General features: G+C 31.1%; 1 protein-coding gene across 1 annotated transcript; it reads left to right on the forward strand.

Annotated features, from left to right (window-relative positions):
- Positions 1–3,717: 3,717 nt before the first annotated feature.
- On the forward strand, positions 3,718–13,623 carry LOC124533467 (allantoinase-like). Its single transcript, XM_047108760.1, has 10 exons — positions 3,718–3,941; positions 8,454–8,605; positions 8,790–8,904; positions 9,271–9,417; positions 9,830–9,884; positions 10,346–10,439; positions 10,595–10,808; positions 11,368–11,497; positions 11,579–11,784; positions 13,435–13,623. Exons 1-10 carry the CDS (start codon positions 3,783–3,785, stop codon positions 13,564–13,566), a joined length of 1,404 nt encoding a protein of 467 aa, XP_046964716.1. The 5' UTR covers positions 3,718–3,782; the 3' UTR covers positions 13,567–13,623.
- Positions 13,624–14,586: the final 963 nt, after the last annotated feature.

The following is a 14,586-nucleotide window of genomic DNA, read 5'->3' on the forward strand; positions in this document are numbered from 1 at the left end:
TAATTATATATGTACCGAGATAACCATTTCATATCTGTAAATTGTGCCTTTAATTGTTAATAAAGCTACGCTGTTGTTCACTTTTTTTATTAGCACTTATGAATGATTTTTTTAATGCTAAAAAGTTGTCAGAAAGTTTTTATTTTTTGTAAAAAGTTTATATGTTAAATAAAGTTTTGCTTAGTTTAAAAGAATACATATTCCTGGACGAAATGCGAAGTATTATACAAAATTGCATTGTGCATATTAAATATATATGAGATTCTACAATTATCCGCATAAAAGTGTTACTTCTTTGTTTATCCTTCGTGGTTCTACAATTTAAATCATTCCGTAGCAGCTCTATGTTCGATTTAATTTTCGAATATGATGGCTTCGAATTTTTCGTGGAATATTATACTCTGCATAAAATAGGTAGATAATATTTATATAATTTCAGGTTTAATTTTTAGATCAAATACTGCATCCTTTGCATATTATCATACGAAAACAATATGTATTTAATTTTACAATAACTAAACTTTAAGGACATAACACTTTTTGGTATTTTATTGAGAAATTAAATAATCTGCATGTTTGATTGATTTTATTAATTCCTGTTATAGTATGTATTCAGTTTGAAATCATTTGCAAATATGTAAATTCATATTTTATTTTATTTAAGTGACATCACACAAAATATTATTTAGTAGTATTTATTATACAAAGTATTAGTTAATTGTTTTAAGATTTCATCATAGAATCGGTATAGTATCGACTACATAGTAAATTCAAGTAACTTACATATAATAAACTTACGTACATTTACAGCTGCTAATATTTTAAAATAATAATTTATAATAATATTTTAAAGACATTCAAATTCTCGTGATCTTTAAACACTTGAAAATTTGTAAGTGCAGATGTTTTTTTTTTTATTTTGTGTACTACACCAACCAAAAGCCTTTTTCTTTTTACTTGTATGTATGATTTATTATGTTGTTAGATAAATGTATCCTCAATGATGATATTCATAAATTAATTCTTTATAACAGCAAATTGATATCATTAGGAATGCAAAATAAATTCATTCATCATCAAAATTTTATGACTATCTTTTATGTTTCCACTTGTTTTGCCCTTATTGTACTATATTTTAAACAGTAAAGGTGTCTTGAAAATTTATTGAATGTAAATAATGCAAATTTAATTTAATTTAAGTCTGTTGCATTCGAACATAGGTTAACTATTTTTTTAATTTTTTCGTATTTGTGGCGGTAATTTACAGATTATACTTATGGAAATAATCTCTTTCTGAATAAAAATAAAGAAGTGTTTTCTTTTCTATAGTTTATTTAAAGTACTTTTTAAGTCACAAGTTCAATTATCTATAATTTATAATATTTTGATTGTTTCATATCATTCGTAATATTAAAAAAAATATTAAGTACAGTAAGTCGTGCAGTATATTCATTATTTAATAAATAAAAAAAAACACAATTATTGTGTCCAACGAGAAAGTTGTACTTACGTCATTTTAATATAAAAATAGCACCATTTTTTTTACATCATTTGAATAAAACAAACAAATTATCAACGAATAATCACATCGAAATTTAATATTACAATACAACTCAATAGATAACACTAGACACGAAATCGTAAAGCACTGTCTTGGTTGAAGTAGCTCAGGTAGTCGATACGTGGTTCCACGATGAGCAGACTCATAGCGCCATGATTACTATGCAGGTGGCGTTCCTTCCTTTCTTCCCGCCAATGTCACCGCATTGTTTACCGCCATACAGCCGTCGTCGTCACACCGACTAACAGTAAACTGACTAAGTGGACCCTGAAATTGAAGCGACCTGAACCGACGACCTAGCCTCGTTAAGGAAGTTATTGTTTAGCGCATATATGTTTCCGATGCCAAGTGCGTGTATGTCTGGCTAGACGTTTGTTATGACCTCTTTAGTGTTAAGAAAAGATTAGTAGACATGTTTTAACGGTTCATATAATAATACTGGGTTTCCCGCGAAACATTACATTTATTCAAAACATTTATTAGGAACTAGTTGTAGCCAGTGGTTTCGTTTTAGGGGGTTGTCATGTGTGAAGCAAAATAGTAGCCTATGCCCTTCCTTCGAGTTCAAGTTTGCTCCATACCCAAATTTCGTTCATATCGGTTCAGTGGTTTGGCAGTGAAAGCGCGAGGTAGACAGACAGACACAGTTACTTGTACATTTATAATATTAGTATAGATTTCGAAACCTAGGACAGGATTTTTTTTTCATTTCATTGTAAATTGCAAGTCACTCATCTATATTATGAACTCGTATTTAAAGATATTTTTCCTGTCAAATTATTTACGTTTTTAATAAAAAAAAAATTGATACAGCCGTACCGCCCGCTCTCTAACCGGGCAGTAATTTTCTTTTGCTCACAAAAAATAATTATTTCTTAAATTGTTACAATTTACTAAATTGCATTTAAGAAACCTCTTTATTTTTCTGCATGGCACATACAATGGAGCACAGGCTCCTCAAAATAAGACCATAACCGATTTTCTACGTGCAGCTATCGTCACACAATTACTGGGGCAAAAATCACCTTACGCTATTAATATATAAGACATCTCTTACAATTTTCCTAACATACTTTTAATCGGAAATAAGCTCATAAATTTATATATTTTTTAATAGATTTCACACTCGGCTTCGCTTGCTTTAAAAATGTGTATACATGAAGTCTATTGGTTGTTAGACTTGGAGCTTGCTTCGTAGAAAATTTCATAACATTCTTAAAAAGAGAAATACCAACTTTCGCCCTTATAATATTTTACCGTAACGGTTACGGACTTAATTTGTTTAGTAAATATCCTTCCAAATTTTCAAATGTTGTCCGGTTAGATTGAGGAAAAGTATTATAAAGTGCAACCACAATATTGCTATTATTTGGAGTGGTTGACATTGCTAGATTATCTGCCCTTTAAAATGCTAGCGGGAACCGGTCTAGTGTTTACTTGAACTAGGTCTTCAGAATCTGAACGAGTGTCTTGTACGCTTACAATATCATCGCATCGGCAAACGGGAGCATCTCGCCATTTAAGTCAACGTCAAGTTCAAGGTGAATCATTGGCATTTATTAGACGATTCGTCAAGAGTATCATCACGTAAAAACATTACGGGTTTGTAATTATATTTACCAGTTAAATAATGAATGACTCAAACTATGTTCAATATTTTTTACATAAAATTTATCAATATTTAAATTAAAACATAAATTATTATAATTTCGAAGACTGACTAATTTCAATAATTATTTAGAAGCGTTTTCATCTGAATAAATTGTGACGACAGATTTAATCTTAGATAAAATAATCTCCAGCGGGCCACCACGCGCTCAACGCACTTTGCGTTGGTATTTAAAATTATTATTATGGATCATGAAGTTTGGTTATACAAATTTAATATATTAGGGCGTCGTAAATTTGTATTGCAAACAATAGATAATAGACGAATGTGAAAAATACACAACACACGTACACTAACACGTGCTAAACGCCATCTAATTATTGACCCGATAATAAAAACATTATTACTTATAAACGTAAACGACTCCATTAATTTCACCTTTTCTATATATCTTAACACTGCGTTATCATATTTGCTATCGATCTGTGTACTCGAAATAAAAATGAACGAAAACATATTCATAAGATGAGCGTTTCAGCATTCCGTTATCATAATATTCTAGTAGTTGAGCCGAGTGCTTCAGTTTGTGTAGTTGTGTGTGACTCAGCAGCGATGACAGGGCAGTATCAATTGTTTTTAAGCAAACGCCTGGTAACAGAAACGAACATTTTCGATGGCGGAGTTCTTGTCAACGATTGCGGAGTAATTGAAGATGTTCTAAATAGGAATGACGCCGATAAATTGATAGCAGAACTCAAGGACAGGATTGAAGTAAGTTACGCCGTGTGGTATGAATATTTAATAACACGTTCTACACATGTGGTTAGTCGTCTCTTTCCGGCAATGCAGTTCCAACCTTGAGAGGTCGGTAAGGGCGTTTGCCTGGATTTTTTTACGAATGTGCCCGAGTTATTTGCTCGCAAACTTGCATACATTAAAAATGAACACAAGACGACATTAATGTATTATTATATATGTATCAATTTGATTTAAAAGTTAAAGTTTTAAGAATTATTTATTGTTAAAACAAATTTTATATTTGAAATCCAGTTTTTGTCACAGTTGATCGACTTCCAAATACCTGTTAGAAAAACCAGTTTACAATATTCTTTTATACACTTAATAGCGGCTCATATTAACACAACCATTTATTATTAATTTTTATGTTATTGCTTAAGTATTGGTATAAAGATGAAAGAAATATTTATACATTATGCCTTTATTTATATATATTTTTTGGCAGATGATGAGTTAAAATTGTGGTAGTACTTCGTTCAAGCCTCCAAGATAGGTACAACTTACACATCATAAAGTATAAAGTCAAACAGCAATACTTAATAACAATAACAGATTTTAAGCGTGAGTGAGCTAATGTATAGATAGAGTGGGATACCTATAACATCTTAGTTCCTATATTTAGTGGCGCATTTTTAATATGTGAGATAATAAAAAAAAAATTCTTACGGTGCCAATGACTATTGGTAGTTTTCTCTAGTTTATTATGTTAAATAAAAGTTGTCACTTTTATTAAGTGGCTAAAAATTTTTTTCCCCTTTTCGGGCGTTATTTATTTGACATTCGGGCGTTATTTATAGACTATTGTTTAGATAAAGATTATCTTAATAACATTTACGCAAAGAAATAAATGTTTTACATCTAAATCAGTGCTAATAACAAGCATTGTTAATTGTAATATATAAATGTTTCTTTTATAATATATTCGTAAGCCAATTTTATTAAAACTTTGTGTTTACCTGATATATATCTTTTTATCTACAAACTTAACTTTTTTCTTACTTCGTTTGAACGTTATTAAAAGAGCTTTTGCCGTGGGAATCTCAAAAACAATACGAATAGCAAACGAAATTAAGTAATTAAATTTAAATTATATAATATAATGAGTATAATTTAACATTATTATAAGTATTTTTACAGTGTTCGGTAAAATCTATTCTGTTTATTAATTATAGATGCGAAGGCGAAAGTCTAGTAACTCTGTTAACTATTCACTTATATGAAGTTTGGTATAGCGATCATTTGAGTCCTGGGTAAGAATATAGGCTCTTTTTTAAATCCCCCCAAATGGGTGGGTGGGCTGAAGGTCTGTATGTTATGAGTAAACTTTTATGAACTTCAACCCGCAAGTTCACCTGGTATCTAATTAAAAAGATGTTTGCTTTCATCTGGATATTGTCAATTCTAGTCATAAATTTTCTACTGCTGTGCAAAGGCTACTTTTGGATCTTATTCCATCACTCGATACCAGTGCGGTTTCTTGGGTAACTACGTGGCGGTGTTTAGAACAGCACATGTCGTTTATTCACGATATTTTCCTTCGATCATAAGATGATAAATAAATATAAATTGAACACATGAAACAAGACTTTGATGTTTGTCCGGATTGGCAGCCGTGGTTTTTAGTGTCTATCATATCGTAACTTGAAACTTTTAACAGTAACTCTATTTCAATAAAACTATTACATACACCTCTTTATCTATTATTTCAAATGATTATTATATATACTAGTAAAGACTTTATTTTGTATATACAATAGTAAAATACCTGGTATCATTAATCACATTGTTTTAAGCAAATTGTAAACATATTACTGATCGTAACTTTCTTGGTGGTAGGGCCTTGTGCAAGCCCGCCTGGGTAGGTACCACCCACTCATCAGATGTCTAAACAACAGTAGGTACGCAGTATTGTTGTGTTCCGGTCTGAAGGGTGAGTGAGCCAGTAACTACAGGCACAAGGGACATAGCATCTTAGTTCCCAAGGTTGGTGGCGCATTGACAATTGATGTAAGGAATAGTTAATATTTCTGACAGCGTTATTGTCTATGGGTGGACCACTTACCACCAGGTGGCCCATATGCTCGTTCGCCAACCTTTCTCATAAAAAAAAAAACTTATTTAAAATTCAAAATGGTCACTATAATGATGATTAATATTCACGATTTTATTTCTATTAAAATCATTTAAGCTTCTTTGCAACTCTTTTTCTTATTATTAATTAGTATATTTTATCTTTCGAATCGCTTACTTTAATAGGTAAACTAATCATCATTAAAAATGAATCTATTTTTATATTTTTCTTACTGTTATTAATTCTTAATCACCAAAAGCCTATACCTATTTGTCATGTTTTTTTTTGACACTGGACTGAATTATACCGAAACAGCGTATTTCTGTATTTTTTTTAATCTATGTATGTAACATTTCAATATTGTTAGACATTTACAGTAATAAAACTTTTAAGTAGCCGCTTTTTTGTTGGAATACAAATTTGATCTGAACTTTAACATTTCAAATAAATTAACATCGGAATCAATCTCGATTTTTTGTCAACAATGAAGGAAAAAAACGCCAAAATAATATAAAGACTTAAATACATCAGGTTATTTATAATGGCGCTAGTCATTCTCCGTTTTATCCGAAAAGTGATTACGTATATTAGTTACAGTTAGATTTTTTTCTATAAAATCAATATAGTCAATCAAATTTTTCTATATAATCAATATAGTAAGTCGGAGCTTGGCTTCTAAACAGGGAATAATTAAAATATCTCAGAGTTCTATAAATACGTATAATATATCTCGAATATTATTGAGATAGGAGAGGTTATTGACCTTTATTCTTTTAGCTGCTGATATCATAAACTCAAACTCAACTAACTTTATTCAATATAGAAGCATTACACTTTCTTATTGATGGTCAATTGAAACACTACCACCAGTTCGGAAAAGAAAATACTCTGACCTTAGAAGAACCGGCGAAAGAAACTCAGCGGGTTTATTTTTTTGTTTGTCTCATATATTATATAAACAATTTCATATGAAATGAATTAGCCATGAGGCGATCGTTTCATTCCCAAGGTGTGCTATCGATCATAAACTCATTAATTGTATAATAACCTTTTGCACACAAGGGTTCGTTAATAATTTGTTTTAATTTGACAACAAAGGCATAATAATGATTTAGAATGAATGATGCTAATTGATGTTTTCATTACACTATTATATCTGAATTAGAAATTGAATTGTCAATGTAGATGATGTTGGTAAACTAAATCGCAATAACAACTTATTAAAAGTTATCCAGTGGTTTGTCAATAACCAATGAGAGATAAGCCCAGTGTCCATATATTTGTATAACACTCTGAATTTATTTGTAGATCTTTATTAAGCAATAATTGTTCATTAGCTCCTGATGTACAAACTATTTATTTGAGGAATAATTTGTTTTTATGGAATAGGTTGGCGGACGAGCATATGGGCCACCTGATGGTAAGTGGTCACCATCACCTATAGACAATGACGCAGTAAGAAATATTAACTATTCCTTACATCGTCAATGCGCCACCAACCTTGGGAAATAACATGCTATGTCCCTTGTAACTGTAGTTACAATGGCTCATTCACCCTTCAAACCGGAACACAACAATACTGCGTACTGTTGTTTAGCGGTAGAATATCTGATGAGTGGGTAGTACATACCTAGGCGGGCTTGCACAAAGCTCTACCACCATTTAATACGACTATAAACTAACAAATATTTAATATAAATTTATTTTGAAATGGATTCATTTTTTAAGCTTGCTTTGAGTGTTTAATACATGAAAACTTCTTCGACTAAGTATTATTTTTATATGAAGATAAGAGTTTAACCTAATACAGATAATATAATACGTTAGTAGTTAGAAAAAGCGGTCTTTTTGGAGGTGTGTGTAAATAAAGAATAATGAAATATATTGCACTTTTCAATGTGCAATATATTACATATTTTTTATTAGATTATATTATATATCTATGTATAAATATAAATGTTGTATTATAAATATTTGGTAAGCTTTATCCTTGATATGTTTAGCTGTAAGATTTTATTTACACGTACTTAGAAATCACCTAAAGTTTAAATAAAGCATTATATGGATATTTAATTACAATCAAAAGTAATTAGGATGCACTTTCAATATACCTTTTATTTTTAATTTAAATCTTATAATAAAAATTAAAGAAATCGGTATAAATTATATAATGAACCTTGAACTTATACTTTAAGAATAAAACATTTTATTGCTCACTACCCAAAATACAAACTGTTTTATTGTGTTTAAATGTCTTTCGTTGACTTTTAATCTTTTGCATTAAATTGTTTGAAATTCTAAAAATAATTTTAATTAGACACAAACATTTAGCTCTTAACGCGAATGAATAATAAATTATTACAACTTGTTGTTAATTAAGCTTGTATTTTATTTTGATCTATTTCTTGTTGTAGGTAATAGATGGCGGAGAATGGGCCCTCATAGCGGGCGTTGTAGATTCTCATGTACATGTCAACGAGCCGGGCCGAACTGCCTGGGAAGGTTTTCGGACTGCGACTAACGCTGCGGCCGCTGGTGGAATAACCACAATTGTAGATATGCCTCTGTAAAAATTTATTGATTCATTGTGTAATTTTAATAAGAAATTGTCAGAGTTTTCAAAGCAAAGTCCTAAAATCTAGCTCATACCTCATAAGTTTCTCTCAATTTTAAGATAATTTTACACACAAGTCGTTAAAAAATACTATGTGTACACTAGTTTTAGTAAGATTCTTAAAATAAAATTTCAGCAATTCTATCCCACCGACGACGACATTGGAAAATCTTAAGATCAAAGCGGAATCCGCTAAAGGCCATGTTTATGTGGATGTTGGATTTTGGGGCGGAGTCATCGTGGGCAATCAGGTAAGATCAGATTTATTAATATTTTCATAATTTTATAAATCCCGAATTCATTTATCTTGATTTTCGACATGTTTCAGGAAGACTTTAAAACGTTATTATCATAGAACAGATATTGTCGCATCAAAATCACTCGAAAATGTCAAGTCGTGATAACACATGTCACTATGATGATGTGTTATTGGCGAAATAATCTGTATAATTTTGGCACAATAAAATCTATAAAGAAACAAAGGTTAACAATAATATTATAAGAAATACGGCTCTCTTTGTAACAGTAGTTGCAGACGCAGCAGTAGATATAGTTATTAAGTCCCAAAAATTCATTACATAAAAAATTTGAAATTTGCATTTTTTGTTTAATTATAGAATTCACTACGCGATTTAGTAAAAGCTGGAGTCGTAGGATTCAAATGTTTCTTATGCCCAAGTGGTGTGGATGAATTTCCAAACGTGGGTCCTAAGGATTTGGAATTAGCATTTGATGCCCTTGAAGGAACCGGATCGGTTTTGGCGGTAAGTTACATTAAATCTACTCACGGAGATCTTGTTTTAAATAATCTTTCAGTTATTTTTGAATCGTGATCTGATACGAGTAAATCCTATATGTAAATTTGGTATTCGAATCGAATTCACATTATGTAACCTAATTGTATTCAAACATTCCAAAAGAATCTTGTGCCGTTGTTTGGATTTAACATGCACCATGTCAAGAAACGAATTCCGTTATTTGAACAGCATTACTACATACTAATCTTTTAATGCTAAAACATTAGAAAGTTTATAAATAAACTCCCAAATACTTTTGACCAAATGTTACCTAAAAGTACCCATTCAATGCCTTAAGACTGTAATTGTATACAAAGACTGTTTCGTTTTTTTAAATAATTAAAAAGTAGATAATATAACTATGTAAATGTTTTTACAGTTCCACGCCGAACTTGAAGATGAATCTTGTACCAAAACTGATACCACTGAAGAAGGTGAGATACTTAAACATTATTTACATTCCAGAAATATCTGTGTGTTTGATTACTAGCAATAAAAAAAATTATATTCATTGTATTAAAGTGTAGCTGTATTCGACTAGGTTTTGGATTTAATTTATTTTTTGAGAAGCTATCTTACCCATCTCGAAAGAAATGCTCAATAACAATAAAGGTAAAATGATAGGGGAGTGTTATTTTAGTATTTAAAAGACCTTTTCAGATTAATGAGTTATTTCTCTTTCATTTATTTCTTTTCGGTGTCTTATGATAGTATCTAATTTTTCGATCTTTTTTTGAACACGAAACTGCCTCATAATATTTATTTACTTGTGATCTGTAATTTGAAAACAAATTAAACATAATGAGGACGGTGCTTAAAAATCCATAAAATTTTATTAGATATGCTGTGTGAAATAAATCTTTTTGATTTATTAATAGCTGTTTTATTGTTTCAGATCCCGAAGAATATAAGACATACCTTCAGTCACGACCGCCTAAAATGGAACTTAATGCGATCACGCTTATCACTGACTTTTTGGGGAAAACGAAGTCGGTTTTGTTCAATATTTTCATATTATCGTGATATTTATGCATCAATTAAACATGCCTATTCAATAATGATAGCAATTTGTCGCAAAAAAGCTTTTGATATTAATATAAATATTAAATTGAAGGTATTAATATAAATATGATATATTTGAAAGTGTTCGGGTCCACATCGTACATGTTTCTTCGTCAACGGTTGTGCCCTTGCTTGAGAAGGCACGAGCAGCGCGCATCGCCGCAGGACACGACGCGTGGCGCGGCGGAGTAACAGCCGAGACCTGCCACCATTACCTTACGTTGAGTGCTGATGAGATCCCACGGGGCCACAGCGAGTACAAATGCGCACCGCCTATTAGAGATATTAATAATAAAGTTCGTTTTCGTGTTATGTTAATAGATGAAATTAATTTAAATACAAATAAAAAATAATTTCCCAGTATAGTACGACACAACTTAGATGTAGCATCGGCAAAATTCGTAAAACCGATCACATTCGAATTGAGTACGCTATCCCAAATTATCAATATTTATTTCTCATGTCAATATGATCATTAGACAAACGTAATAACTTGTAATATCATATGGTCAAATATATTGGTTTTTTGTTATATTCTATATTATATATGTTATAATATATTCAAGCAATTTCTATTGGTCGTGTAAATCGGCAGTAATCGGTTTTATTTTCATTTCATTGCTTTTTCTGATGCTACATCTAATTTGTGTCGTACTATACTATGATATCCTTTGTGTAGGTGATCAAGGATACATTTGTGGTCTATAGAAATATTCAGAATCAATTGTGCATGAAATCGCAGTATACTGATTTTATTTAATTTAACTTTTTTACGGTTTATTTTTAATTCTTAATAATTTAAAGAAGGTAAATAGTGTAGAGTTGTGTTTTAATGTTGTCATCTTATATTTACAGGAGAAATTATGGAAGTTTTTATTAGAAGATAAGTTAGATATGGTGGTGTCAGATCACTCGCCTTGTACCCCTGAACTCAAATGCAGCAACAATTTAGAGGCTTGGGGCGGCATATCTTCAGTACAATTTGGTTAGACTAGTTAACAATTTTAAAGTTTATTTTATTCAGATAAACCAATACTAGATACATTTAGAATTGACTTTTTTACAGGTCTCTCTTTATTCTGGACGCAACTCAGTGCTCGTGGCTTAGATATGAGGTCGATAAGCAAATACTTGAGCGTAGGTCCGGCTCAACTATGCGGCTTACAAAATCGTAAAGGAGCGATTAAAGCCGGTCTTGATGCTGATCTAGTATTCTTCGACCCCGATGAATCCTTTGTTGTAACCTCTAACATCATTCGCCATAAGAATAAGGTAATTACGATATTAAGTTATTTGATTGCAACATAAAGTGAGCTGCTAATTTGTCGACAGCTTTACAGAAATCTGTTCTTTCGTTATACGAATATCCTTTGACTATAGCGATCATACACGAAAGCGGCATCATAACAAGCTTCGTACATTAGACGGATCCAAGGTGTTGATTGTAGAGCCGTAATGACTGTGATTGGGTTTCTCCCAAGGTTTTATTGTAATATTTTACAGATTACACTCATAGACCCAGCTTTATCGGAATATGGATAAATCAGCGTATTTTTTAATTGACATCATTCTATGCCTTTTATCTTTTTACTTAGTTTACTAAAGAACAATCATTATACCTCACTGTACCAGTGATTTAAAATTTCTAGACTATTTTTTACATGAAGACATATTGCTCTGTCCACGTCAGCGGTGCTTTTATACATAGAAAAAAGAGCTGTAATATTTAAAACAAACGTGACATTGCCAATGCACTGACAACCTTAGGAACTAACATATTAAGTTCCTTATGCCTGTAGTACACTCACCCTTCAAACTAGAACACAACAATACTAATTAATAAGTATATAACTTGGCGGCATAATGTATGAAGTGGGTGGAACGTATTCAGTCTAATTTTCAAGTAAAGTATGCTTACATTCCTTGTTTAACAGAAATTTGTAATAAAGCTGAGCATTACGTCACTATTTCATAATTATCACCGTGCTCGAAGTTTTAAATATTTTCTTCGCTCATAACATTTATAATACAAATAATTTTTGGCTCGTGATTTAAGTTACTTAGATCTCGTGATACAGTGTTTTTGTAATTAACATATCATTAACAGCTTCAGTGATAACGAGTTCAAATGATTGTGGGAAGAGTTGAATACAAATCAATTGTGTGATTATTTAGTTTGTTTGAATTAAGGTCGAGTGAAGAATAAGTTAAATACAGATGGCTTTTTTATATTTTAGACTAGTTATCGCCCTAGACTTCGGTTGCGTTTACGAAGTTGGTTGTCAAGTTTAATGTCTAAATATGTAGCTTTTGTTCTTCCGTGGATCTCAAATTTTCTTCATACCACATTTTCTTAAATTCTATTCAATAGTTTTGCCGTGAAATAGCAACAGACAGTCAGACACCCAGAGTTAATTTACTGTAGATTAAAACGAACTTACCCGAAGAGTATCACGTTTCACTCAGCATTTATGTATTCAAGTGCTGAAACGAGTGGCTGTAATCAATTAGTTAAGTCCAGATGTATGTGACAATAACGCATTAGCAAACAATATGAATATGTTTTACCCATAGCACAGCATAGCAAATTAAACGAAAACCGTCACAAGATTTTACTAATCAATAGTGTTATAATCAGCGACGTGAAACAAATCAAGAAAGAATATAATAAATAACTAAGTAATAAATTAAATACAATAACAAAATTATTTTCTAGAATAATTCAGTAGAAACCTTCAATATAATTAAATTGAAAGGCGTAACAATGGTTTTTGTTTTACGTTTTTGTATACCACAAAATATATATTTCAAGATTTTTAACTTGAGTCATATCAAAAGTATGTGCTGCAATTGTCCAAACCATTGATTATTACTATAACCATGATTTATTACTTATTAATACAATAATATCATTTATTTCAGTTAACACCTTACATTGGAAAAGAATTAAAAGGTGTTGTAAAAAAGACGTATCTACGCGGAAAACTCATCTACGCCGACGGAGAAGTTATCGGACAACCAAAAGGAAAATTGCTGCTCAAAAATTATAATTAAAACTTTCAAATTTAGAATGTATAATATCGATTGTTTAATAAATATTTTATTCGTTTCCTTATTATTTTAAAACCCAAATTTCCCGATATTTAGGTACTGTTTTTGAATTGCCTAATTAAACTCAATTATTAATAAACAAAAAAGGGAGAGAAATAGAGGTTATTGAATTCCAGAAAAATTGTATATTATTCATACAAATAAAGCATTTACAGAAGTTATAAATATTGAATTACATATAAATAAACAAATGGACGATTATTAATTATTTTAGTAACCGAAATTTAAATAATTCAGGTAAATTTTTGTTTGCTATATAAACCATAAAAGTAGCGCAATACGTATGTATGCAATTATGTTTAAGGACACATTATTTAAAGCTCTATTACGAGTCTCGTATCTTTATTATTTCGGAGAGTTGTCTTCATTACTGTCTCCCTAACTTAGTGGAAAATTTATATGTGTGAAGATCCCAAGTTCGAGATCAAACTTAAAAGGTCTAAACTATTAAATAATTTTCAGCAATAGAACGAAGATTGGAAACTGGCAGTTTTGACAGTTGATGGAAATTACTGTAAAAAGTTGGTCCTGTGCATCACGGCGTACCACATCCTGTACGAGTGTGCTGCTCGGGGGCCCCAGAGGCATATTCTTACTGCGACTATGGGGGGAGACCTCTCGCTGTCGAGCGTTATCAAAGCCATGCTTGGTAGCGAGATGTGCTCCTTCCGATCCTGTGCATCAACTCTAGATTGTTGCACCGATTATAGTCCTATTAGATTATGAGTGTAAGAAAAAGTAAAGTTTAAGTATAGCATGTGTATGTATGTGTGTGTGTGTGTGAGTGTATATATTTTGTTATTACTTACGACACGTAGCACTCGTCCATTTAACATCGAGTATACACCTCTATATATACATAACCAGACACTACAAACAGATGCGACAAAAACTTATTTGACGTATGTTCGTTATGTAAATAGATGAGTTGTTGTAAATATAGATATTATAAAAAAAGTAACA

This window comes from Vanessa cardui, chromosome 11 (assembly GCF_905220365.1).
Source record: "Vanessa cardui chromosome 11, ilVanCard2.1, whole genome shotgun sequence".
In the NCBI taxonomy this organism is placed as follows: domain Eukaryota; kingdom Metazoa; phylum Arthropoda; class Insecta; order Lepidoptera; family Nymphalidae; genus Vanessa; species Vanessa cardui.

Coding starts and splice junctions, on each gene's coding strand:
- LOC124533467 (XM_047108760.1), top strand. CDS start 3,783: ATGACAGGGCAGTATCAATTGTTTTTAAGCAAACGCCTGGTAACAGAA. Junction 8,606..8,789: donor ACAATTGTAGATATGCCTCT/GTAAAAATTTAT, acceptor ATAAAATTTCAG/CAATTCTATCCCACCGACGA. Junction 9,885..10,345: donor AACTGATACCACTGAAGAAG/GTGAGATACTTA, acceptor TTATTGTTTCAG/ATCCCGAAGAATATAAGACA.